Below are 26,720 nucleotides of genomic sequence, written 5' to 3'. Positions count from 1 at the left end.
ATCTGAAGAACTGAACATGACCTCGAAAAAACCTGTGTGACACAGCCGTACCTAATAGAACCAGTGCAAAATCCCCACGATAACCTAGCATGACCCACAAGACTGACCCTGTGACAACATTTGATTAATGGCAAATGACATGGATTTAATCACTCACTAGAGAATGCTGAATGACGCAGCACAGCGTTGCTCACTGTGGCTCTACTGAACTGGCACGCTCCAATTGGCTTCGGGAACACACCCATTGGGTGATTCATACAATTAAAGAGCTTCCAATCCTCCCAACACTAATGAAATGCATCTCTATTTTACTGGTAGCACTTTCTAGCAACCCATTTAGGCTTTTCTGCTGCTCTCATCACCCTAAGGTATGAGCACATCACAATTGATGGACAGCTGCTTTTCAGTTGAGGTTAAAAGGAAAACCTGGTTCCAAATAGGGTGAAATTGAATAATTCATGAGTTTATAAGCAGAGTATAAATATACAGTCAGATAATGTATTGCTATACTGACTTAGCATGTGTTGGATGAGGTACCCCCACCTTGGGAGGGGGACACATTAACATTAATCTAGGAATGCTAAGAACTGTGTGTTCTAAGTAAACCAGCATCACAAAATTGTTGTAGTGTATAAACTATATCTCAACTGTGGTTTGAGATTTTCTGCAGACCGTGAGAAAGACACTGTGGTTCTTCTCCACTGGAAGGAAACGTAAAGATAGCTTCAAGGTGCACAGCAAGCTGCCTAGTAAGATCACTGATGTATGAGCATACATCAGCCAGAGAAGGTGCAGAGGGGTCAGTCCATTCCATCTGAAGATATTCTGTATATAGGGGAAATCCTGTATGACATTAATAAAGGGACATGTGGAATCTGCTTAAAACTCTTTTCTCTTCCTCTGTCATTCTGGACCAAGTATGACCCAGACATGCTGGAAGATTTATTCTATCTAGGACAGTCAGTAGGGTCTGTCATAAACTAAACTAGTTCAATAGTATTCTTTCAAACCTTACAACAGACCTTGATTTCCTGTTAGAGCCTCAGTTTCCCTTACTTCCTTTGGTTTAACACCCATGAGGATCCAGCTCACTTCCTTCCCTGCGTGGAAATGAAATCTTCACTTGCTGTAGGGTCTATGCTGATTCCCCATTCATTTTTTTGCTGCTATACAATTAAAAACCAGACTCTCCCTCATTCACTCTCCCCATCCTCCTAATCTAATGCCCTGGTGTTATCCTGATAACAGCATGTAGAGATGTGAACTGATCTGCCTCCCATCTTGTCATCTTCTCTCACATATCCGACCCAGTTCCCAGGGTCTGATTTTGTACAACTATGAACATTTAGTCTTGAAAATTGATCACTGGCCCAGAGGCTAGATGTTTGTTACCCAGAAAAAAAAAGATGACATTACAGTTATTTTAGGTCCTGAAAAGGGCAGGAAGTCCTACTACATTAGCAGTGAAAGGATCAAGAGTGGCTCAAGAGCATCTTGGCAGGTTCAAAAAGTCACAACATTTGAAAGCATAGTCCACATTTGATCACCTATCAACAATTTATCAATAGCTCAGTGATTAAAAACAAAGCTCTTTCACTTCATTAAACACATTCAGTGCCGTTTGCTCTACATTCCAAATGGCTGAACTGATGTTCCAGTGCAGCCTATTTTTAGTCTTTCTGATTAGTTCATTATTTAGGAAAAGCTACTGACTGTGTATCTGTTGCAGAGATCTAATTCTTCATGTGGATCCCAAGGAAGAGAAGAGCTTCATATAGGTCTTAAGAATTTATTTGAATGTAGGTTTGACCACGGTCCCTGCTGTGGTGCAGCTCAGTGAAGTGATGAGCATGGAGCTTTCCTCTCCTTGAGTATTTTCCTTCATTTTTGTTACAGGAAGAAATTCTGTAATACATTATACTTTTTTTTGTCCCCGGGAAAACTAAGATGTAGATTGACAAAACTAGCAGTCTCAGTGAGAATTAAACAAGATACTCAAAATAAGTGATCTCTTGGGTGTCTGAGTAAATCACCACCTCCAGATCAGATTTTATTTATTTTGAGAACAAACTATTTCTTTGCTGGTAAATCCTGCAGTTTTGTCATGAATCCAATGAATTTTTCTCTGGTAAGTGACAACCCTAGAGACAGAAGTGGCCGTGTATCCCCAGGGCAGATACCACATGGGCAAAAGCATTCCAGCATTGCCTCTTCAGCAAGCTTCAGCCCTCATGTGAAAGGACAGGATCTGCAGGTCACATGGAGATTAGTCCCTGTGTCCTTCAGCCCTGCCTGCTAAAACTGCAAAGGAGAAATCCAGCTGTGATGGCATCTTCTGGTTCATGGTTTCTCAAGCACTTGCACACACATCTGGGCCAAGCTCCATTTCAGAACCCCACATGCACAGAACACAGAACACACAGAACACACAGAACACAATGCACCTCCCATAGGAACAGAATGAGATAGGATCATCCATTTCTTTCAGACCACCTGTAGTTACCAAGCATGGGGGGAAACCCCTCCAGTCACTTAGGCATGCCTCTTTGGGGATACCGGAATTAGATTTGGACTGAGAACTGAGAGAGGCTCTTACCACAAGTCCCCATGGCACAGTGGAATGCGACATTGCATGGGTTTTGGAATCTGCACACCTGAGTAAGCACTGTATCCTGACAGCTCTCAGATGCACAGCTAATTTTCCTGTGAAGGGCACCATGCTTGAGTAGCCATTAGAACTTGAAATAGCTAAGCTAGCTTGCTTAGAGTTATTTGGGAATCTCCTTCTAGCACTGCCTGGTGCTGGACAGACGGGGCCTGTTCTGCATTCTGCTCTGCCTGGAGAAGGAGATTAAGTTAGTTCCAGGCGTAATACCCTCTTTGTGATGTCAAAAGCAACAACACAGAAACAAGTGGTACACTTTTGGTGTCTTCTGCTTTGCTGCCTTTCATATGTCATTTGTCATCTTAGAGTGTCACTTCTTTGATGTAGGGACAACAGTTTTGTGTATGCACAGTGTCTATCATAAAGGTGTTCCCACCCTATGTGAAGCATTTTTTTGTGCAGCTGCAATGGCACAATAGCAAGAAAATGTAAAATTCTCAGAAAATCTCCACCAAGGAACAGCAGCAGGAGAGGAGCATTAAGTGTTGGTTCCTCTGCTTTACCAAAGATAATCTAGCCAAGTCATGGATCCTTTGCCATGAAAACTGTACCCAAAGACTCTAGAAGGAGAACAAATTCATGTGCTTCCAGCTATGAGACCAGCAGAGAGCCTCAATATATGAGGTGGCCGTGCCCACCTTTCTTGGCATCACCAAGTCACGTCTAAATTTCATGCTCCAACTAGTTTGCTTCTTCTTTCTTTTTTCAAACTTTACTGCATGGAGCCAAAACCACTGGTCACAATTTCCAAATTGCTGGAGGTCCAAGACTGGTTGGTCTATGTGATTAATCCTGCCCAGTTTTTCTGTGTCTGAGCCCTTCTTTTTCCCCCATGGACCGGGGCTGGAAAGAGCGAGAGGGAGCACTGTTAGTGGTGGTAGATGTTGGCATCAGCAGATGAAAATCCATCCCATTGCACAATTCAGAGAAAATGGATGAGGAGGTCTGTCTCTCCATCCATCAGCTCCAGCTGATACTCCTGCTTCTCTCAGCAATTCAAATCTCTCCTACCTCTGAGTCCCAAGATTTCTTCTGACTCATCTTCCTCTTTCAGACCATGTATCTCAATTATCTCCTTCCAGCACTCACACTGCATTCCTATTACCACCTTCCCTTGTCATGCTGTGACCAAGTCCTGGGTCCTCTCTTGCCTAATATTTATTGTCACAGACCCTTCCAGCCTGAAATGTCCCTCCATTTCCAGCACGCAGAGAGGCACTTTCCTCCACGGCTGAGTCAGTTTATTCCCAGAAGCAACCAATCCCTTCAGTTTCTGCAGAAGAATAAAAGTCCTCCCTGGTCCTGGTGCCTTTATATTGTCACAATGCTCTTTCTCACAGTCTTGCTTTGCTCTGAATGCTTTCCCCCTCACTGTTCCTGTAAATGTGGGCCAAGCTGTAATGATGCAGCACACAGAAAAACACCTTTCTACTGTGATCTTAGACAGCCCCTGGAATTAATTCCTGGAAAGTCATTCTTGGCCTTTCTGAGTTATGCTTTCCTGTGAACAGATGGACAAAGTGATGGATGAAGAGGGGAAGAACAGAACAATGACTGAGAAAGAGTTGTGCAATGATTAGGTGCTCACCCAAAATTTAGAAAAAATGTCTGTCCCATGCATTTTTCTCTGCTGTGCTGCTGTTTGCATTGCGGTTCATTCAGCAGAGTAGACATATTATTTTCAGTTTTGCTCCCTTTCCCAACAGCAAAGCAGCTGCACTGCTCTGCTCTACTCCTGGCAGTTGTTCCCTTTGAGGCTATTGAGTACAGTTCCAATGGAATCCTCAGCTAAAGAACACTGTGCAATGTTGAGCTCCAATTATCTCCAGCAGCAAGACTTTTCACACCTGCTCTGTTGCCCCAAACCCTTGCACTCCTCCCAAATTCTCCTATTGAACTTTTTTTGGGTATTTTCTCTTCCTTGAAAGAATTACATGGCTCCTACTTTTGGAGACACATGAGCAGCAGGAGAGATTAAAACAACTCCATGTCTGGAAGACTCAGAGGTCTAGCCCATTGTGCAATCCCCCCAAGCCTGGAAGATATTAAAGAACCAAAGCCTGGTTATTTCTTTAGGGAACAGCTACATGTCTCCACTTCCGCTATTTCACAGGTCAACCTACAATTTCTCTCTGTGCTGCATACACTGAGATCATAGGGCTCCAGGCAGGCATTTTGAGGAATATCTGGGACAGAAGCTTCTACACCAAATTGCAGCATCCCCCATACCAAAAGCATGCACTGCAGTAGTGCTTGGAAGCAATTGGAGAAGAAAGGATGTGGAGAGAGCTATTCCTGGACCTTTTCTCACTCCTGCCCACCTGCATTTCCACAGTGCATTGGAGATCTTAGTCTCTCACTCAGTTGTTTCCACTGGACATTGGCCCCTCTTGCTGTCCCCAAATACACTAAACAGCTCTTCACCCTGCTTACAATGTTCCTACTGTCTGTGGCCAAGTAGGAATTCCCAAAGACAGGGAAATCATCCATCCTGTAGCAGTGAAATTCAGTAAAACTTCATAGTGGCTCCAACCTATTCTCTGTACTTTTTGTCTCTGAATATTTGATTTCCATCTCCCTCCCCCCTGCCTTCAGGCAGGATGACATTCTTTTCTGCTCAAGTCCTTTCAGGCAGTACTGATCTTGAAGCTCCCCAATTACAACCACTTTTCTTGCAACGGTGACACCTTAAGAGACAACAGCAGCTGCCTATAAAGGGCCTCTGCCATCTGTTTCCTCTGCCACTTCTTTGAGACAGCTCTAGTTATATACAGAAAAATATTTATCACAGTTCATTCACTCCTCACTCAAAAATGAGCAAGAGAAAAATGCCTTCTTTCATAGTTCTGCCACTGCCCTTCAAAAACCCATGACCCTCAGCCTAAGGAAAAGGACAAAGCTTGAATCTAAAACAAAGCAATGGAAATTCTTGATGATTGGTCCCTTGAGACCCTGTACTCTGAAGGCAATTCTGGGAGGCATCTACATTTGGGAATGGCTCCTCATAGCTGTCTGAAAGGCAAAAGTCAAAATCAAAGTACTTCATCTCAACCACCAATCTTTCATACCAATCATATCTGAAAGGAGATACACGTGTGCACATGTGCACACACGTGCATGTGAACAGACTTAGTTGGGAGTCCTTTACCACCACCTCTCCAAAGAGGCTGAATGGGATGGGATCAAGGGGACTCATTCCTACCCAGGAGGACTCTGGGCTAGAAATGTAAAAGGAAGAGCAGAAATGTCATCAGGGGTTAGGACTGTGGGAGAAAAATGTAGACATGAGAGATGATGTGGAGAAAAAGGGAAGAGAAGAAGAAACAGTGAATTCTGAAGAAGAATGATAAAGAAAATGAAGAAAAATAAAAACCAAGAGTGAAAAAAAATTGAGCTAAGAAAGAAAAATATTATGCAACATCCTCAGGAGGAGATAAAGCTCTAGGAACAGGTTCTCAGAAATTTATTGTTTACAATGGACAGGTCACAGTAAGGTTGCAGAAGTCAGCAAGTAGGGTTGGATGAAAAGTCATTTGATTCACAGTGATCTGTGATACTGAATGAACACAACCATAAACCTGGGAAATATTCAGTGTTCAAGCATGATCCATCTCACTGCAGCTACACTGGTGATATAAACAAGACCTGAAGAAAGAGAGAAGTTCCCCGAGTGATAGCAAATTTAAGAATGAAATGTTGTTATGAAGGAGTGGGAGGAGAAAAATAAAACCAGCACTAAAAAAAAATATCATGTTCAGAAGGAGAATGAAAACTGAGAAATAGGAAGAGAAAAATCAGAAAGGGATAGAAAATCCAAGGAACGGAGGTGGATAGTGTTATTCTTTATTTGACAGAATGTATTCTTTATACAACAAGCTAAATCAGAAATTTATAGGTGTTTGCTTCTAGCAAAAACACACATAGAAAAATCCCTACCCATGAATAGGATGACATTGCATTCTCAAGTTTTCGTATACCATCCTCATTTTCTGTTTTTCACAGCTAGAAGATAGGAGTATATGCTCTGGGGGAATAGGAAGCGCAGGATAAAGTCCATATGCTTCTCTGGGGAGTCATAGATTTGACAGGAAGCTAGTATAAATACTTTAGTCACCTGTGCTACAGAAACAGAAGTGGATTTCACCCGTCCTGCCTGGCTTGGTATGAAAACTCTGATTGAGTAGTTTGAAATTTTATGGGAGAGCTTTTCTGTAACACAAGGAGAATAATTGGGTCTGGGAGACAGAAAGCTGTCAATTAGAAAGAGAGATTCAGATAAAGATAGAAATGCAGAAAGAAGAGAAACATGAATGCCAGCAAGTTCATGGTTACCTCTGCCATTTTGCACACTCACCCATCCAAGGTGAGGAATCTGTATGGGAATTTTTGCCCCACAGGAAGAGCAGCCAACTTGAATTTTCCTAATGAGCATGAAAGATGATGAAAATTGGAATAGTTAAAAAAGGAACTGCTGGACTTGGTGAACAGCTGGCATAAATAAACGCAGAATCTCACTACCTTTAGGGCTGTCACACCCACTCACACTAGAAGTGAATTTAGCCCCTGGTTTGTTGGGTACGTCACTGGCAGAGCGGGGACAAGCAGTGACCTTGGGGCCATGGATGTTTAGAGCACGCACAGCCCTTCCTCAGCCTCGCTCTCCCCTTGCTTGCACAGGCAGCATAAGCAGCGTGGCTCCGTCCGAGTCATCGAGGTTACATCAGAGCAACGAGGGGAGAACTGGGCCTCCATCTCTTGTGCACAGAAACACTACAGTATTGCACGTCATCAGATGCCAGTGCAGTAATCATTTCCACAGATACAAGAGGAAAGAGACAACCCTGTTTCTAATTTAGTTGTGATAGCATCAAAGAGACCCAAAGCCTATTGCTTTCTGGGAAGCAGGGACTTCAACAATAATAATTCTTTGCACATATATAGCACCTTCATTGCCAGCTACTTACTTTATACCCTGGGGTGTGAAGAAGGACTCCACTTAATTCCATGTGCTCTTAATTGCTCTCTATCCCAGATCCTTCCTAGCAAAATATGATAGAAATACTTAAACTTACTGTTAATTTGTCAAATTAGGGCAGTCATTGACACCAGCAGAAATGCAGGCCTAGTTTGCATCTTACATTGCAACTGCACAGAATAGCATCTAGAAATAAAAGAAATGCCAGACTAAGTAAATCTGAGCTCTGTTTAATCCCTGACAAATGTTTCAGGGAAGAGGCAAGAACCACATGGCAGTCAGACAGGGGATAGACTGCCCTTGTGAAATGTTATCCTAGTTTTTATGGCGACTGGCTTAATTGCTGAATTACAAAACACCCAAAATGCTGTTCACATCCATTAGGAAGATGCTTAATTTTCGTGAACTCTGTCGTAAATGCCCACTTGCTTGCTAAATGTTGTTAAAATCTTGGCCATGAGAGCTCCAGTGGCAGTGAGTTCCACAGCCCTGATATGCATCAAATGAGAAAGCTTTAACTGGGTCTCCTGTGACTCATGTCAGGTCCTCTTGTCTGTGTGTTACAAAATGGGGAAATCAAGAGCTACTGATCCACCTTCTCTAGCCCATTCATTATTCAACACAATCCAATCACTTTCCCTCTCATTCACCTCCTTTCCCAGGCAAAGATGCCTAGACTTCATATACAGTCTTTCCCACTCTTCCTTGTCCCTATCCCCCTTTTATGAAACCTATTCTGACCTTGCAACACCTCACCCTTGGATAGCCCTTTCTTCTGCACTTTCTGCTGTCTCCTCTGCTTTACTTTTTATGCTTGGGGGCTTGCTGGTGGTGGGTTTTCTGTCTGCAGCCATGTGCTGCAATAGACCATTAACAGCAGTGTCCCCGTTTCTGGCACCAGTGAATCACCACGGTTCATGTAGAGCCCTGCATAGTACACAGTCCCCCTTTTCTCACCAGCCAGTGATACCCTCTGCCCCTCCTCACTGAGGTTCATTCAGGCAACCATGGGGCTTGGAGCTCCCAGCCCCATTCACCTCCCCACCTTAGGTATTCCTGAGAATCTCAGAGAAAATAATTTCCCTGAAAACAGTACACAAAGGACGACTGCTCGCTGAGACTCTTCTCCCTGACAACCAGAGATCCCTCACTGTTGTGCACAACAACTGCCCCAGGGTTATGGCTTGAGAGACCCTTATTTTCCATTTGGATCGTGGCCTGATCCATGTCTGAGGGTTGCCAGGGAGGGCATTTAGGGCTGCCATGAGCTCCTTCCAGCCCAGTTGCTGGCTGCACGCAGATGAGCCAGCTCATCAGCTGAGCTGCCAGTGAGCCCTCCGGCCATGGGAGGCTGGAGACAGCAAAGTGGAGGGAGGCTGACTTGACCACAGGCAGTGAGCAATGAAGGGAGCAGAGGGAGGGCCTGGGGTCTCACCCCCCTCAAGAGGTAGCTGGGCTGCTAGTAAGGGGAGACAGCAACAGCAACTGGTGTCATACACTGCTTTGAGGAGGGGGCACTGGCTGGAGAAAGAAGGAGGGCGACAGCCAGAAAGAGGGTGGAAAAGTGTTTATTTAGAGCACACAGGCAGCACAGCTCCAAAAGAACGGGGTTATTTAGCTGGAGGGAACGACTATATGTAAGATGGGGTAAAGATGGGGGAAATTATGGCAGGGAGAAGATGAGAGAGGATAGAGAAATGAGGCAGCAGGAGCAAAGGGGACAGAGAGGAGCAAGGACAAGATAATGTAACAAAGAAAAGAGCAAGGGGGATGGGCCTCAGAGAACTTGGAGACAAACAGGAGAAATAATGAAAGAGAAGATGCTTTTAAGAGAAAGCACAGAAGAGACAAAAAGATGAAAGGGAAAAATAAAGAGGAAAAACAGGGGAGGGAAACGAGAACAAATTAAAATGGAGATGGATAGAATGAGTCAAAGATGGAGGGTAAGGAAAAATCTGGGATTATATAGGCAGGGGAAAAATAACTTTTAGGTGTATTGTATTTACATTACGTTCTGCATATGCCTAACCAGTGGCTGCCTAACTGGGTGACTGCTGCAGTGGACTGGGGGGCTGAGCAGGGAGGACATGAAGCAAGAACCCTGCTGTAACCCATTCCTCCGGCAGCAGCCCCCTTCTCTCCTTGAGAGCCCCCTGCAAGGGGGAAGGTTTCATGCCCGCGAAAGGAAGGCAGCAGCACATCCCCTGACAACGAGTGCGATATGGAAGGGAGAAGCAGCGCAGAATGGAGCAGCGAGGGCTCCCCCTGGGATAAACCGGGTATGCTTGATTGGGAATCTGCTCTTAAAACAGGGGCAGGGGGCAGAGCCATCTGAGAGCCTGAAATGTTCCCTGCTCCCCCCGGCAACCGCCTCGCTACTGCTTTTAAATTAAATAAATATGGAGATTCTGCTGTCAAACCTCAGTGGTTCTCCTCCCCCAAAACTCTTGCTTAGATCGTACCAAACCGCAACCAAGCGAGACAGGGGGCTCAGAGGGCTGCATGGGGAAAGGGACGGGTTAAAAGGGAAACATTAGATAGGAATAGCTCCTGTTCTCCCTGGCAAAGAGACATTTGTTCTATCTCTGTGTAATTTCTTTATACATTACTGCTGCCACACTGAACCTCCATGTCCCTCCCACTGCATTTCACTCTCACTCTTTTCAGCAAGGCAATTTCTGGTGCATTTCAGGACAGTATTAACCCATTCCTCTTTCTCTGTCAGCAGGAAGATTCATAATTTAAAAGCAATTTAAAAGTCTTTAGCAGCAACTCACTAGTGAGGAATAGCATTTCCTTCTCAAATCTTACAAAGGAGCTGAGCTTGCATGTCTCAACCCCTCAAATCCCTGCCTTCATTGTGACTTCAGTCAGGTGTGAATTTAAGCTGAGAGGAGAACCAAACCCATCCAAGTCTGGGATCCTGAGTAATTCTTCCTCACCATCTGCCACCCCACTTCTTAAAATCCTTTGTCTTCTTCTTTACCCAAGGCCTGTCCAACTAGGAATCCTTTTTTTCCATGGCAGATGCAATGCCAGCATCAATCAGCTCTGTGCCTGGTCATTTCCTCCTGCTGCATCTCACGTCTGGGCTATGATGCTCCTGGTCCTGAACTGTGAAGACATGGAGATCCTGATTTAATCTACCGCTACACCCACTGAATTTTCAGATAAGGCCCTGGATTAGGTCAGCAAGGATGAAAGGAAAAGACCCTTTGTAGATTTGTGGATCCTTGGAAGTAGGACGGCAGGCAATACTGAGAGCAAAACTAGGGACACTGACAGGAAACAACAGCTGAAAGAAATAAAATAATGAAAGATAAGAGGGAAAACAGAAAAAAAACCTCCATATACAATGGATGTGAAAGGAAAGAGGTGCACCAACAAATAGCAGTGGGAGAAGGCAGTGAGAGGAAGCAACGCAGCGCCAGAATCGTCTGGCAGAAGCTTGTCCACTGCCTGTGCCCTGCCTCACTTTGCTGTCAGCTCTTCATTTTTGCAAACACTGAATCTGCAGTTAGCTCTCATGCACTGTTCAGATATAACAAGCTGGAAAGAGAACAGATCAGCTCATTAATTCTCCTTGGGAAGGGTCTCTAGGCAGGAATTATTTTCTCCACCAACATCCATTCAATTACTTGCCTTCACACCAGTCAGATCTACAGGGATGTCTAACCCCATGTGCATCACTCATGCCTGCCTGCCCTGGACTCTTCTCTCCCGCCTTCTCAGTACAAAAGCCTCCCAGACCGATCAGTTTCTTAATAATAATGACAACATGACAAAACCAATAACCTACAGATACGAAATACATTTCATTTGCTTACTTCATGAGACCCTGATAAGGTATCGTCCCTCACTTTTTGAGATCCTGTAGGAGATCTACAGGAGCTAATGAAAGAATTAGAGAGACAAGGCATCACTCATAATAAAAAGTGGTTTTAAAACATTCAGTGCCAAGGAGGAATTAGGCTGGAATATCCGCAGCCATTTCAAAATTGTAAGAGACGCAGCATCCATGTGGGGCATGAGCTTGCAGATCTCAATTGTTCACTGTTCGTGGGTGTTTTGTGCCTATACAGCTAAAGGGCTGAGAAAAAAACATTTTTCTTGAAGGGCAGAGACTTTTGAATGGCCCAGATACATATTTGGGTGGCCCCAAAGTCTGAGAGAAAATCATCTGGAGGAAAATTAGGGAAAAAATCAGAAGCATGATCTGAAGTAATGTGGACTGACACCACCTGTCTGCTTGAGTCCCACCATGCAGCAGGTGCTCACTGTAGGGCAAACAAGAACGGGGGGAAAGAAATCCCAATAGAGGAAGAACTTCCCAAATTACACTCTTCTCTGAAGTAATACAAAGATCTGAAAGTGCTGACTGAAAGTCCGTTGTAGGGAATAGAATGACTGAAGAGAGGGAAACCCAACAATTGAAAGCCTGGGGACCAAATTCTCCAAGAGGAGCTTGCAATTCTGACAACAATGTATCTGTGCATACAGCCCAATATAAGTACTCACATCCATTTTCGCTACTGGATCTCTTGGCCAAGAAGAGAAAAGACAATTTAGTATGATAACTTGAACATGAGGTGTCCACCATTTCTGACAGCCTACAGTGTTGACTAATGCCAGCGCTCCTCCACATTTCCAGAAATGAAGGCAACATTATCAGAGGCTTCCTACCAGTAGCAGATGGCAGTTTGAACTCCATCTTTGATTATTTTCTTGTTACAAAGCCTCCTGCCCCCCTCTTCACTACCCCCCCTCACCCTATAGACCTGCCCTGACATCTACCCCAGGGTGAAGTGTGTCTGCCCCATATCCTTTATCAGGTGCCTCTGCCACAGTGTGGGCAGGCTGTGCACAGACCCAAGGTTTTTGCCCTTTTTATAGCCTCCTGAGACCAAGCTCTTCCCTCCATAAATCTACCCACTCTATGTATCATGGGGGAGAGGAACCTTTGCTGCATCCTTCTCCCTCCTGTTCACCAGCAGGAAGCTTTCACCAGGGAGAGGGAATCAACCAGGGACATTGTTCTGATTCCTTTTGACAAGAAAGAAGATACCCCCCCCAACACTAAGTTGATCAGACATGACAGTAAGAGCCCTACCATCCAAGACCCGGTGGGGATATTTGGCTGCGCTGTCCTGGGACCAAGGGAGTACCAGCCACCACCCCATGCAGACTGTGGGGCTGCCGGAAGCCAAGCAGAGGCATCCCAGAAGTGGCAGTGCCAAACCTATGCTGTGCCACCTCACGAGGCAAATCCATGCTCAGGCCCTGCTCAGCATGTGCCCATGGGGATGGTTTTGCTTTCTGCCCATATGCTCTTGCAACCAAGTCTTTATCCAAGTTTTAGTGCAACCTGTGCCCTCAGGCGAGGCACTCAGCTCTGAGCTCAGCTCCCCTGTGGTGCATTGCACCCTCCTACCCCATTTCCTGCTGCTGCCCAGCATTCGGGGGCTGGGGGATTGGGCCAGCCCGACCCTCACGTGTGTGGGGCGGGTGAGAGCACCCTGCCAGGGCCATGCAGGTTGTGCTCAGGCTGAATTTCATGCCGTTCATGCAGGTCTGTGGTTTTAGCCCCACTGGGGAGCATCAGCAGGGAGGGCAGGGGACCTGGGCTGGCAGCGCAACATTGTGGGGGCTGGGGGCACTTCAAAGCTTTTAATTGGAAGCATCCTGGCACATTCTTTTGCCATGCAAGCCACTTCTCAACAGTGCCTGTGGGGTCCTGTCAGATGTAAAGGAGAAGGAGCCCCGAGCTCCTCCAATCTGACAAACCTCACCCGCCCCTTCCTCCTCCCCCTCAGACCGTGTCCCTCTGGGTATGGCTCTGTGGGCAGATAGACATGATCTGAATTCACTGCCTCTCCTGGCTGGGGTCCTTATACCTTCTATGTCAACCCCAGCCTCTCTCCGCCCTCCAGCTTGGGGACATGGCTCAGGAAGGGAGTTCATCCCTGCAGCCTCTCTTCCCTGCATGTCTTTGCATTTGGGCTTTTTTTTTCCCCTTCTCTCTCATTAATTTTTAATTAAGGAGATGTCTCCTTCCCTGGTTGTAATGAATATCTGTGTGAAAGGCTTTTCATTTTTTATTAATATATACCTCCATGTATTTATCTATTTGCAGGAAATCTGTGTGTGTGTGTGAGCAAGTGTGTTTAAAACATCCCCCATTAATTTACTGCTATTGATTTTCTGGCGTGGATACAGCATATAGTATTCAGCATAGAGCTCCTCTGCAGGATATGTTAAAAGGCAGCAGTTTGGGTTGACAAAGGGCACTAAATGCAGTATGCGTCAAATAGACCATCGCTCAATGAAGTCACTTAGCTATTCAAAACATGTCCAGCCATCACTCAACCATTTGCACCAAGAACCGGGGTTGGGGGGGGGCGGGGGAATTCACGCTCTTCCTGGACACAACCATTTCCAAACAGCAGCTTTAGCTTTCTTTGGTGAGAGACATCAAAACATACAGAGTTTATTTCCCCCTTCCCCCTGCCTTCCATCTCCCAGTGCCGGGTTAAGAAAATCATTTCTGCGGTACCCACTTGCTGTTCTCTCCCGACAGGGAGCTCCAGTCACACCCAGCTCCGGTGGACACCGGCAGCACTGATCTTACCCCTGGATGTCCATGAAGCCCCGGCAGCCCACCGTCCAGCTGGGAGCTGATTCACACACAGGGCTTTCACAATGGGCTGCAATGTGCGCTCCTGTTCTCTCACTCTCTCCTCACTACGCGTGTAACATAAACCATGCATTTACATCGGTTGCCCCTCTCCCTCCAGCACAGGCTGAAGACGACCTCCCCAGCCCACACGTATGGCAATAGCAGTACTCAGCAACACATACTTAAAAGTGAATCTTTTCCTTCTTCCCCTCTTTTCCTTTCCTCTCCCTTTAGAACGTCTGATTCCAGAAGTTGTCTGCAGTGGTGTCTCTTCTGTCATCAGACATGTCACTGAGTTGCTGTTCAGTTTGACCACATCAGACTTCAGCTGATTTCTCCATTCAGAGACTTGTTTATTTTAAGCCTTTACCATAAACCTTAAAAAAAACCCCCAAACCCCAAAACCAACCCCAAACAAAACCCACCTCCCAACAACAAACAAACTGGGGGAAAATCCCAGCCCCAAACCAAACCAGTCAGTGGCCAACTAGATGCCTTTGCATTCAGCCCAGTGAGATGTGGTTGCCTACAGACATTACAAAATGCTCTCAACTCTGTTTGAGATGACTGGTATCATTCTGTATGAGACATTTTGGACATAACACAGTTGCTTCCCTTTCTCTCTTTTTCCTTCCTAAAGTGAACTAAATTGCATCCAAAGTGCTTTGCAATCACCTCCTCCCCACATTGCCCCTCACTCACGTCTTGTCTTTGCAAATAAGCCATTTGCAAAGAGAGCAATTATTTCACTTTCTGGTTGCAGCTGGAGCACAGCAATAACACAGCATTTTGGCATTGCTTACCCAGGCAATACAAACAAGCTGAAGACAGGCAGGCTGCACAGTTGCTTTTTGAAAGGATCTCTTGGTGGTTTTGTAACACACACATTATTTGAGTTGGAGGGAGGAAGTGAATTTTTGGAGAAGGTGGGAGCGGGGAGGGTGGGAAAGAAGAAGGAGAAGGGAACAGAACAGTGAATCTTTTGCCCGTCTTCTGGCCTCTGTGCTCTGAGTAACTGAGCCCACCAGTCTCAATCCACCGCAAAAGGAATGAAGTGAGAAAATGGTGGAATGTGGAGGGATTTATTGGGGGGAGGAGGAAGAAACGTGGGGTGGTGGGAGAGGAAGGGGGGGGGGGTGGAGGTCCACAATCAAATACCTTCTAGGCAGCAGGTTCTCCATAATCCAGAATGGGTCATGACTTCTTCGTTCTTTTTGCTGGTTTCGTTCTCACTGACAGTTTTAGTCTTGCAAACCCCTCTGGAGTAAAGCCAGTAGTCGGTCCCCACAGCTATGGTCATCAGGCTGAAGGCAGCGAAAGCACCAACGGTGGTTAAAAGCATCTGAACACCTCTGTCAAAGAGCCCCATAATTCTTCATTATACAAATACCCAACCGCCTTCTGATTCTTGGGGTGTGTGTGTTTAATAAAATAAAAGAATAATAATTCCGACTAATAATATAATGGGTATAGAGAGAGAGATAGATATCAAAAAAGGGAGGTAAGAAAGCCCACGGAAAAGAGTGTAAATTAGAAAGACCACACGGGAAGAGGCTTGCCTTTTAAATCGGAAACGTTCTGGTTGAAATATAAAAAAAGGAAAAAGGAAAAAGAAAAAAAGAAGAGAGAAAAGAACCAAGAAAAACCAAACAAATAAAGAGAGAACCCCCCCAAAATGAGACGCCTTAATCCCTTTTTCTAAAATTCTGGTCTCCAGTTTCCATATGTAATGGCTAATTTGGAGATGGCTTCCACAGTGAACAGGGGAGCAGCAGCAGCATCCTCAACACAATCTCTCATTATCTGGACCTAGACAGTTAGAGACTGTAAGAGCAGAGATGCAACCTTCAGTCTTCTTGCTTAGCTCTGCAGCCTGCGCCATGAAAATCCTTTTCCTTCCCAGTTATCTTCCTTGGGTTTTTATTTTTTTTTTCCCGGCAGCGGCAGTCGCTCCAATCCTCTCTCACTTTTTCTCGCTTGCTTCTCCTTCCTTTTGCTCGCTCCTATCACCAAGCCGGAGTGCCCAGTATACTGTAAGCCCTTGATTTCAGCTGAACAGGTGCCGAGGTCTTGCCTCCCATGGCTTTTCCGCACAGCCGCGGCGCTCGCTCCCGGCGGAGGTGGGCGAGGAGAGAGGGGGGCTCCTGGAAGGGGGGGTTGGGGAGGGGGAGGAGGGGGACAGGCGCGGCGCCCCTCTCGGGCGGAGGGCGCGGAGCGGAGCCCGGCTGCGGCACCCCCTGCTCCGCGGCAGCCCCCGGCGACTCCCGGGCCCCGCTACTGCATCAAGCCGGCGGCGGCGGCGGCGTTGGCGGCGCGGCGCTGGACGGCTCCCCCGCGGCGGCGGCGGCGGCGGCGGCGGCGTTGGCGGCGGCGGTGTTGGTGTCGGCGCCGGCCGGCGGTGCTGCAGGACAGCTCCCCGGGCGGCGGGGCGGGCGGAGCGCTCCCGGGCCGCCGGTGCTGCAGGACAGCTCCCCGGGCGGCGGTGCGGGCGGAGCGCTCCGCGGCCCGCGGTGCTGAAGGACAGCTCCCTGCCCGCGCCGCCCGCCCTGCCCGCGCCGCCCGCGCCCCAGCATCCGCGGGCGGCAGCCTCCCTCCTCCTCCGCCCCGCTCCGCTCTGCGCGGGCAGGCACAGGCAGCAGCAGGCAGCGAGGGGCGGGGGGGCAGCCTTCCCCCGCCCTGCGCCTCGCCCGCCGCTGCCGGCACTGGCAAGGGTCGCTTCCCCGCGGCCGCCGCGGAGCCCAGGGGAAGACGGCGCTGGGGCTCTCCCTCGCTTACCGCCTTTCCCCCTCCACCGCCGCCCCCCAGCTCAGCTTCCTTCGCATCTCCGCCGTAGGTACCCGGAGCTGCGAGTGCGACCCTCACACCGCAGTTTAGACCCGCACAAAACTTCAGTCATCCGCTTGTCTCCCCAGGAGGCGGGTGAAATGTAACGTGGAAGGGTAATTTAAAAATAAGCATGTATTTCTGCTCTTATTGCTGTTGTTATGATTTTTAAGTGCTTGCTCTTCACTCTTCTCGGGTTTGCTGCAAGTTGCATATGTCTTGGTATTGCTCGTTTTCCGTCCCTGTGCCTCCCCCTGACCAGTGTTGTGTAGATCCCCATGTTCTTACTTTGTCTTTGGGGATTTCACTGAAATCCCAACGCCTGCTTCAAGAAGCAGACATTTTGGGAAGATTCTTCATGAGAAAGGACGGTTTATGATAATTAGTATAATTTTGTTAAGGAAAGACACCACCAAAATTGAATACCTCCACCCCCTCAACCCTGGGAAAGCAATCCACCTTTCACATCCTCATTTTACACAGAAAGATGCATGAGCTGAATGGATGCAGACTGAAATCTATCACTGCTTAAGTTTTCTGTGTCAGACACAACCGAATAGTACAGGGAACACATACAAAATTGTGCAATACTGACATCTAAGTATGTCATAATCCTCTCTTCCTCAGCAGTATCATTACACCAGGTTAATTACATTAGTCACCTCCTGGTTCTATACATGTAGCTGCTCATTAATGCAACAATCAGAAAAAAAAGAAATAATCTAATTCTTGATGCTACCGATTTTGTTTCTCTCTGATCAGATTCATTGTTCAGTGAAAAATTAGACCAGAAGATCTGCTTTAGGTTCACTGCTGCTCTATGCGGGGGAGCAGCGCTAGGGGAAGGGGGTGCTGGGAAGTTGAACCAGTTGGAGAGCTTCAGCCATGCTGCAATTTCATAATTCCAGTTACCTCTTCTCCCTACTCCCTCTCTGGGTGCAGACTGGGACTGCCCTTCCAGGACAATCTGTCCCAGGACTCACGGACATGAAGGGCTCTATAGCAAGCAATCAGGGGCCACCGGCTGCTCTACAGACCCTTGATCATTTCCCCAATTTGGAGGGCACAATCCAGGCAGCCCTCACAGCTGAGACCGAGGTAGAGGTCAGCAAGCACTCATAGTGTCCAGCATCAGCCATATGTAAATCACCACCAACAGGCAGAAGAGGCCCCAGGGAAGGCAGAAAAAGGGAAAGGTCGTAGAAGACAGTGCAGGCTGCGATCACTGAAATATTCTTTGTGGACAAACACTGTACCTAGTTCATCTGGGGGAATTCTAGCCTTGCCCTCTCCCACTGGAGCTGGGGGGGGGGGGGGGGCTCTTTCTGTACCCTGGAGCTGCTGAACAGCTGGGGATGAACAAGGGGGCAGGTGCATATTGTAGTTTGGACTTTTAGTACTTGTCTGCTGCAAGAATGTGGAGATGGTAGTTAGTGGACAGGCTCTCTGAACTGTTGTCCTTGTTGCAAAGGAATTTGAGAGGCAGAGGGATGTGGAGGAGACCCCTAAGCTGGTGGGAGATTATGGCTCTACAGGGACGGCCTGTGTTGAGGAGTCTCCATGAGGCTCTTAGCTTGGAAAGCTAGGGAAGACCACCCAAGGACCTCTCCTCCCCTTATATATCTCCTGAAAGAAGGAAGTGGCCTTGAAGAGGAAGGCATAAGGGAAGAATAAATAATTCTTGGGGCTCTGAGCATTTTGTTTTTGGCTAGTGGTTGTTCTTTTCCAACCCCACCCCAATATTCAAATCCTCTCATTCTTCAAAGAAAGATAGAAAGTCCGGGCCAGGAGTATGAAATATTCTGAAGAAGAAAAATCTTAATTTGGCTATTCTTGCAGTTAAATCCATCAGGCACAAACATCTCATGTGTGGACAAGAAACTGCTCTGGAAATCTGGACCTCATACTTCCAAGGAAGGTTGGCTCCTCAGTTACTCTGTACTCTCAAATAGTGAATTACATCAAGAGAAGGGCATGTTCTCCCCAAAGAAATTGCCAGTGTAAGAAGGACACATTTGCAGGGTAGCAATTTCTATAATCTCTGGTTAAGAGCAGTCAGACCTATGAGAGCTCAGCGCATCTCAGGATCAGAACTAAACATGGCTTCCTGCTTCACACTTCTCAATTTCCAGAAATAATTCTCTTCCTGCTACCCTACTTATATATACTCTTAGACCATTCACAATAATCCCTCCAGAGTTCTAAATGCCACAGGAGAAGAATGGAACAAAGGCAATGCAAATGCCAGACTGTCCTGTGTGACTGCTTGTGCCGTGGTTAGATGCTGTGCTGAGATTTGGTTTTTCCTACAAAGAATAATTAAAAATTATAATACAAAACAAGAATACAGAGTAAAACCACTGTGGCCGATTTTTACAACAGTTGCATCTTCTGAAAAGTGTAACACAGAATGACATCTGTAGAAGAGTAAGGAGAGAGAAATTAATAGTCTGGAGGAAATAGAGAGATTTTAAATTACATTTTAAATTACTTGAAATGAGAAGCTGATGAGACAGGGAGCCACAGGAAGTCTGCTTCCAATGGCAAACCAAGAGTGCTGCTATTTGTGGAGAGAAGGGGCAGTGCTGTAGGAAAAAAAGGGGCATGAGAAAGATGCAGGAAGCGAGATGAAGGGCACAAAGTCGGAAGCAACTCCACGGGATGGTAATGAGACTGAATAGTGTTTGTGGATTGAGTGCTGCAGTGGAGCTCTTTGGAACATCGGATAAAATCAAACAGCAATAGTGTATAAAAAATGAATCTAGGAATCTTCATCCTGGGGAGGCCAGCTGAGAAGGAGCTGCTGTAATGAGCTGCAAAAGAGATAGAGTTGGTGCAACTGCATTTGCAGGCAGAGCAGAGGTGTTAATAGGGAAATGCACCAGCAGAGGAGATGTTAGGAAAAACAAGTGGGGTTAGGGTTATGATCACAGAACTGGAAGCCAATGGGGCTGAGAAGAGAGAAAAGAGATATGGTGTATAAAGAGAATTAAAATGTAAGATATTCTATTGGAGAAGAAAAAAGTCATGTATCTGTACTGTTAGAAAAGCAGATGGGGTGATCAGAGCAGTCATCACTGACATCCAAAGCAGAGGCTCCAAAAGCACTTAAGAAATATTATTCACATCATATCTGCATGCTGGTGGTTTTCTTAGACCAGTTCAACAAACTCGAAAGCCAAGGAAAGAAGATTTGTGGGTTTTGCCAGAGAATTGCAGGTGAAGGAGCTAGAGATGGAGATGATAGACATAGGAAGATAAATGCAGATGGAAAAAGCCTCACTGGGCATCTCTTCTTATCTTCAGATTCATATAACTTGAAGATCAACAACACAGTTTAAACATCAGACAATCAATACTACAGCAAAGTCATCTCTAGAGTAACCCTTTGACCAGAAATTAAAGAAGAAGGGAGATACAGGATATGGAGGTCTATCAATTAAAATGAGCAGATTTCCATGCAAAATGGGTGTGGGTTCTACCCTGGGAGTAGAGTAAAACAACTCTTGTGATAGACAGGAGTGGACTCTGGCAGGCACCAAGTATGAGATTCTAATGCTGCCATACAGAAGTCCCTCAATTTCCCACTTATGTCGTCTTCCAAGCTAAATCTTGTACAAATGGTTCATTTAGCCTCACAACACTCCTAAAAAGTAACATGTTCATTAGTTTGCAGAGACACTGAAAAATCCAGAACTTGTTCATAAAGCCCACCAAAGTGAAAGCGTTTGTGCTGATTTTAGTGGGATCTGGGTGCTGTTATGAATGATCTGGGTGCCTATGGGTACCCAAGATAAGTGTTTCAGATTGAGTCTTGAAGATACAACTCCTGTGCTTTCCATGTGAGACTCCTTTTTCCCTTTTTCTTACACAACTTTTCTTCCATTGAGTGGTATATTTGAAGATGGTTGGGAAACAAAAAGTGTCTCTCATGAGCCCTGAGAGTTGATTTCTGCAAACAGGAATGCCTTCCTTCTCCACTCAGAAGAGATAGTTGGAGAAGACTGAGATACCCAGGATGAATTTTCCACCATGATGAGTTGCTGCGATGTGAACTGTTTTGCCTCCCTTTCTCTTTCCATGCTATGCTAAGGCTGGTATGTACAGCAGCCTCCTAATCAATAGAAATAGAAAAAAAATCAATACCTGCAACCCATTAGCTCTAACAGAGGGCAGGCTGCTAACAATTAATTCTAGCTGGAATTCTAGTATTTGGTAAAGCACTCTAAGTGAGGCTATATGTGTGTTATATATATATATATATATATATATACACAAACCAAATATGACTAGCAGAGAATATAAGTTGTGAGAACATTCCCCCTCCCACCAGCCTGTCTATCCCTAAGTATTTACATAAGTATGCTAAACTAAAGACACTCTTCCCCACTCAGATGCAGTGCTTCATACTTATCCTCTCCAGAACATGCCTTTTTCTACACTTAATCTATAATCCCAAGATACCTTCATGTTGGACTATCTTGAGTATAAATAAATGCATGCCTCTACACTCCCTTACCCTACATTAACCATATATCATAGAAATCCAGCTTGAGACCCACTTATTCACAAGCATACAGCCATTGTTTCTCCTTTGCTGTATCCCTAGATCCTTCATGGAAATTCTCTTTTTAGTTCACATTCATATCCAAAGCCAAGCACAGACAGTTCCCACTGACATCTACACACATCCAACCTTGAAATCATATTCCAGGCAACAAAAAGTTCGTAAAAAGTTTTTTGGCACAGGTTTTGTAATCAGAATCTGTTCTAGGGCCTACGGCACAGGGAAGAGTCTCCAGAATGGATCAGAGAGGTAATAGCTCTCACTGCCTTTGTGCCTGAAATATGGGCACCAATAACTATGTTGCCCCCAGTAAAGCCTTTGTCCATTTATCCACTGACTATAACTAGATTAGACCATCACTCCTGATTTGTCTCTCAGGGAAGGAGTGGTTTCTTCTGGTCAGCTTCAGAAAGTCCAAATTAAAAACAGTCATCATTTCTTGACAAACAGTTTTATGAAACACCCCTGAGGAAATGTACATGGGCTGTGGTTTGGTTCTTAAAGAAAAAAAAAAAAAATCCTGTTTCCATGTAAACATAGTAATCAGAGAATTGCAAAGAATAAGTCAAAAAAGAGAAAGGCCTTACTTTTTTCTAAAGGCTTTCAGAATCTTCTTAGAAGCATCAGTGCAATGATAAATGCTGAGGTAAAGGTGAAGCATACAGTGAGGATGGTTTGTGTTGACACTGATCGATATCCTGTGATATCAGTCTTCCTTTCAGTGTAAAGGGCACAGATGGGGACAGACAAGAGGATCTTGTGCAGCCGCATCTATTCAGTGTCATCATTTAAAGCCACAATCCAGCCCTAATAAGAGCTTTTGCCATCTAGACCTCTGCAGCCACAGAGGTATCACTGGGGCTTCCTCCATGGACAGACTTGGTCTCCTAGGTCTGGTGGTACTGACACAGACAACACTGCAAGAAAGCTATGCAAACTTTCATCTTTAGGATACCCTGAGCTTTACTTCTGTCAGATAGTTTAGGGTATTGGGGCAGGAATATTGGACATTTAACTTCTCTGATGCTCAGTTAGTATATCAGGGTTAAAAGGATTCTTGAAGCAACATCCCAAGAAAAGGAAGAGAAATGATTAGCGTCTAGGATAGACTATTTCATTCCTCTGAATTTTCAGAGGGACAAATCAAGAGCAGCACATATCACAGCACCTATTCCGGAGTTCAGTGAGTTGGCATTCTAAGAGAATTCAGAATCAGCATATCCCACTGATGCCAGAAACAGGCTACCAATTTTCACGTGAGAAGGATTTACTTCTGTAGTCCTACATAGTCAGGGAGGCATCCCATGAGGTGTAAAAGTACCTAAGACACTGTTTCCGACCAATTCAGCTGATATATCACGACCACAGAGCTCTTGTATTGTATGAATTCCTAGGATTTGTTTTCACATTACCATTGTAATGGTTTAGGATCCCTCAACTGAATTCCTATAGAGAAAGTAGGTTAAACACATCAGATTAAGCCAGTCAGATGCTAGACTGAAGCATTATGGTGATGCATAGAGTATTCCATGGATAGAAATTGTCAAGAGGTGGTATTCTCTGCCTTGGGAATAAAGGACTACTTTAAAAAAGGAAGCAAAACACGCAAGTCTATTTAGGCTTCTAACTCCATGTTTAGACAGTGAGGAACTGTCCGGATTTTCAGCTGTGCTAAGAAGTCAGCATCTCATGTCAAATTTAGAGGGGCTCCAAACACCTCTGAAAATCCAGATTTCTATTTTGATGTTTTAATGTAATTTAACATAGTAGCTTTGATCTCATAAACCAATAAATTTCTGAACAGAAATTAAATCAAAAATCCCAAGGCCAAATGGCGGTCTCATCAGTATTTGACATTTTCAGTCATTCACTGCAGCTACTGACCACTTTTGAAAATTTCTGAGAATGATCAGAAAGCAGCACTTATTTATATGGTGGCAAATCATGGGCAGTGAGAAGCCTACTGCAGAGGCTTCTCTCCCAGCAGTGCATTTGGTTCATACAGCTCCACCAGACCACGCTCAGGGCCTTGATGATGCCTCTCTGCCACTATGTGGGTCTCTTTGGCAGCTGACCCCAGCAGAGACTGACCAAGCACTCCAGGCCATCCTCCAGGAGTGTGGAATTATGGTTCTCCTTTGTGCTTCTCTAATTTATTTGCTCAGTTGTTGTTCTCTTTAACACAGTGAGCTAGTCTGGCAGGAGACACAGGGAAGCATCTCTCAGCCATGCTCTGCAGGCCATAGCAGAGACATGGGAACATACACAGGAGTAGGCAGCTCAGAGCAGGAGAAAGGCTGTTTTTAATCTGGGTTACGGGGGTGGCTGGGAGATGAGCAATCCCCTAAGCAGAGCTGGTCCTCCTCCCATGCATATCAGTACTGTATTCTCTGACAGGACCCTTTTGCTGTGTCTGTTAGATAAAACTATTCATTTGCCATCTTTCCACTAGCCAGTCTGAAATGACAAAACACTTCTCTATTTCACAGACCATTGGGACGCTTCTCTGCAACTGACCTATAATGGTTATAAGCTTAATTTGTTCTGGCCTGCACTCCTCTCTCTTCTCCCACATGGAGCACATGCACTGCTCCTCCCCCTCAAACAAACACCTTTACAATCCAAGGACATTGTAAAAATAAAATTATCACAACCTGGCCCTCTGGGAACCTCGGTTTTACAGTTTGACCCACTCTGATGCCAACAGTATTCACAACCCAGTTCAAGAGAGACAGACAGTGAGTGAGAGAAAGCAGGCAGACAGGCACAGACAGAAGGAGATGGAGGAATTGGGGAGAAAAGGAGCAGAAGGAGAGAAACAGGGCCCCTAATCTAGAACACAATGGAGAATGGGGAATGGAGTTATAGGGACAGTAAAAAACTTAAAATTATAGAAAATTGAAGGAAGAGAGAAAGAAATAGATGGGAAAAAAGCAAAGGAAAGTACAGAAGAGAAAAGAAATGGTCAAAGGGAATAGGGGGAGATCAAGTCAGGCAGCAAAGCAAAATGGTGTCTGTGAAACAAGGCAGAAGAAATAAGAAGGTGTTTGTGAATCTGGGCACTACTTTTTCATGTCTCCTTTTCTATTATGAGTACACTGTGAGGAAAAGGGCAAGAGGAAAGGGAAAGGAGGATAAATAAATACCTGAGCTGCCATCTTAAACATTTTCTAATAATCAAGCAGATATGCTTGAAACAGGCAGTCCACAGGTTGCAAACACTTGGGTACAAATTGCAGTTCAGCAGGTAGGAAACTGTCTGCACTAGCACAGTGGCATTTACATTCCTGGGTCCACTGGGTCTCTCTGTGCACTGGCAGTGAGAGAATGCACTGAATGCATAAAAATGCTTCTGTTTAGTACTGGGGAATTGTGCTCTGATGGCTGCCCTGTATCCTCCTTCAGGTTCCAATAAGAAAACCTCAGCCCCAAACATACAAATGCAGTTAGTCTCCCTTCTTTTCATACAAATCCCTTCCTCCCCACTGCCTGATGCCAGCTCGTTTGCACTCCAAGGGTTCATCTCTCTAGCATTGCTCTTTTGTTGCTCTGCTTTCACTCACCTCTTTCCTTATGGCTCCCTTTTCTCAGTCCCATTCATTCAGCTCACCCTCACACAGGCCTGTATAAACACACACACAGAATTTATCTCCATCTCTGTAGCTATCCGCTTATCTACGAGTGTAGTACCTGGCTGGCACACATCCCTCTCCCACAGACAATTCATTGATTTCCACACCACAACCCTGCCAAATCTGCCTGTCTTTCCTTCCTTCACAGCTTTTCTCTTGCTGTCCCCAGCCACTCTGTTTCTTTGTCTCTCCCTGCACAGTTCTATATGCTTTTCCCTCTTTTCAATCCATTCTGCCTTCTCCCCAATTCTGTCCATCTGTCTGTCCCCCCTTCCCACAGTTCTCTCCAGCTCATACACACATACCCCAGTATCTCTCCCTTTCTCCCCCTGCCACATTTCATTTCTTTGTGTCTCCTACACAACCCAGGCCCACACTTGCTCTCTCCCATACTGAGAGGAGGCAGCAGCAAAGAATTTGCTGCTGACCGCTGCATTGCTAGGAGGCAAACACATGGCCGGCCTTGTGCAGGCCAGTTTCTGCCTGAGTGCCCCAAGTCACATATCCCCAGCATCATCTCCAGCACTGGGAAAACAGATGGTAAAATAAATGAGCACAGGCTGATAAAAGGAGGAAAGAGTGCCTGCCTTGGATGCTCCTCACCCGCACAGAGATACACATCTGATATGGGCACAGCCCTCTCACTCCTATACCAGTCCAGCTTTGTGCCAGAACTAGCCAGCTGAACAGGGCACAAGCTCTTCCAGCTCTTCCCTAGCACCAGATGGAGAGGGGTAGGAGAGGGTGGTAGTAGATAGAATGACCAGTGGCTATTTTTCTTACCACAGCTTCTAATCCTGGAAAGCAAAGTACATGAGAGGAAATAAGCAGTCTTAAGGTCACAGGGAGGCCTGGTATCATGGGAGGTGTAGCAGAATTGTGGGGACATATGTGGAATACTCTGATACCATAGAGTTTTCCCCACCTAGGCTGACAGAGAAGGTTTAACCCATGATGTTCTGCAGCACTACTGCCAACCTACATCAGACTGCCTCCCCCACTGGCCAGTTGACACTGCCCACCCCAATTATTCAGCCTCATCCCCCCTACAGGTTGCTGCCCTTTGCCTGCGCCTCTGCCCTCAGGTCATTGGTCACTGACTCCACACTTAAGTCGTGCAGACCACATGGCTTTGTCTTTTGTCTCTGGTCCCTTTAAACCCCTTGCTGGAATGTCTCATGCAAAGACCCTTCCTATCTTTACTCCGCTGAGCCCTCTGTGGCATGTACATGTGCATGGACTTGAAATGGCTGTTCTCGCAGCCTTACCTTGAGCGGCTTCTGAAGAAGACACCTCAAAGAAGGTTGCAGCATTTCTACCACCCTGCCATACTGCAACAGACATAAGGCCTCCACATGCAGAGACAGGAGGAAAAAGGCAAG

General features: G+C 45.9%; 2 protein-coding genes across 3 annotated transcripts in view; one reads left to right on the top strand and one right to left on the bottom strand.

The window, feature by feature from the left end:
- CACNG2 (calcium voltage-gated channel auxiliary subunit gamma 2) overlaps nt 1-22,185 on the bottom strand; it is a 60,026-nt gene extending 37,841 nt beyond the window's left edge. The window contains exons 1-2 of one of the 2 annotated variants that reach the window (XM_004175910.6): nt 16,162-22,185; nt 15,475-15,620 (exon numbers count right to left, since the gene is read on the bottom strand). In XM_004175910.6, coding sequence (XP_004175958.1) covers nt 15,475-15,616 — 142 coding nt within the window. In that variant the 5' untranslated portion in view covers nt 15,617-15,620; nt 16,162-22,185. Of the gene's footprint in view, nt 1-15,474; nt 15,727-16,161 lie in introns of those variants that run through there. The other variant, XM_002199196.6, reaches the window with a different exon arrangement.
- Nucleotides 15,726-26,720, top strand: part of NCF4 (neutrophil cytosolic factor 4) — an 80,144-nt gene continuing 69,149 nt past the window's right edge. The window contains exons 1-2 of the mRNA XM_072923427.1: nt 15,726-16,436; nt 17,150-17,255. The gene's annotated coding sequence lies outside the window, so the exon portion shown is untranslated. The remainder of the gene's footprint in view (nt 16,437-17,149; nt 17,256-26,720) is intronic.

The sequence above is a fragment of the Taeniopygia guttata genome, chromosome 1A (assembly GCF_048771995.1).
Source record: "Taeniopygia guttata chromosome 1A, bTaeGut7.mat, whole genome shotgun sequence".
NCBI classification, from domain to species: domain Eukaryota; kingdom Metazoa; phylum Chordata; class Aves; order Passeriformes; family Estrildidae; genus Taeniopygia; species Taeniopygia guttata.
The sequence above is the reverse complement of the archived record's forward strand: the minus strand, read 5'-3'. Positions and strand labels throughout refer to the sequence as shown.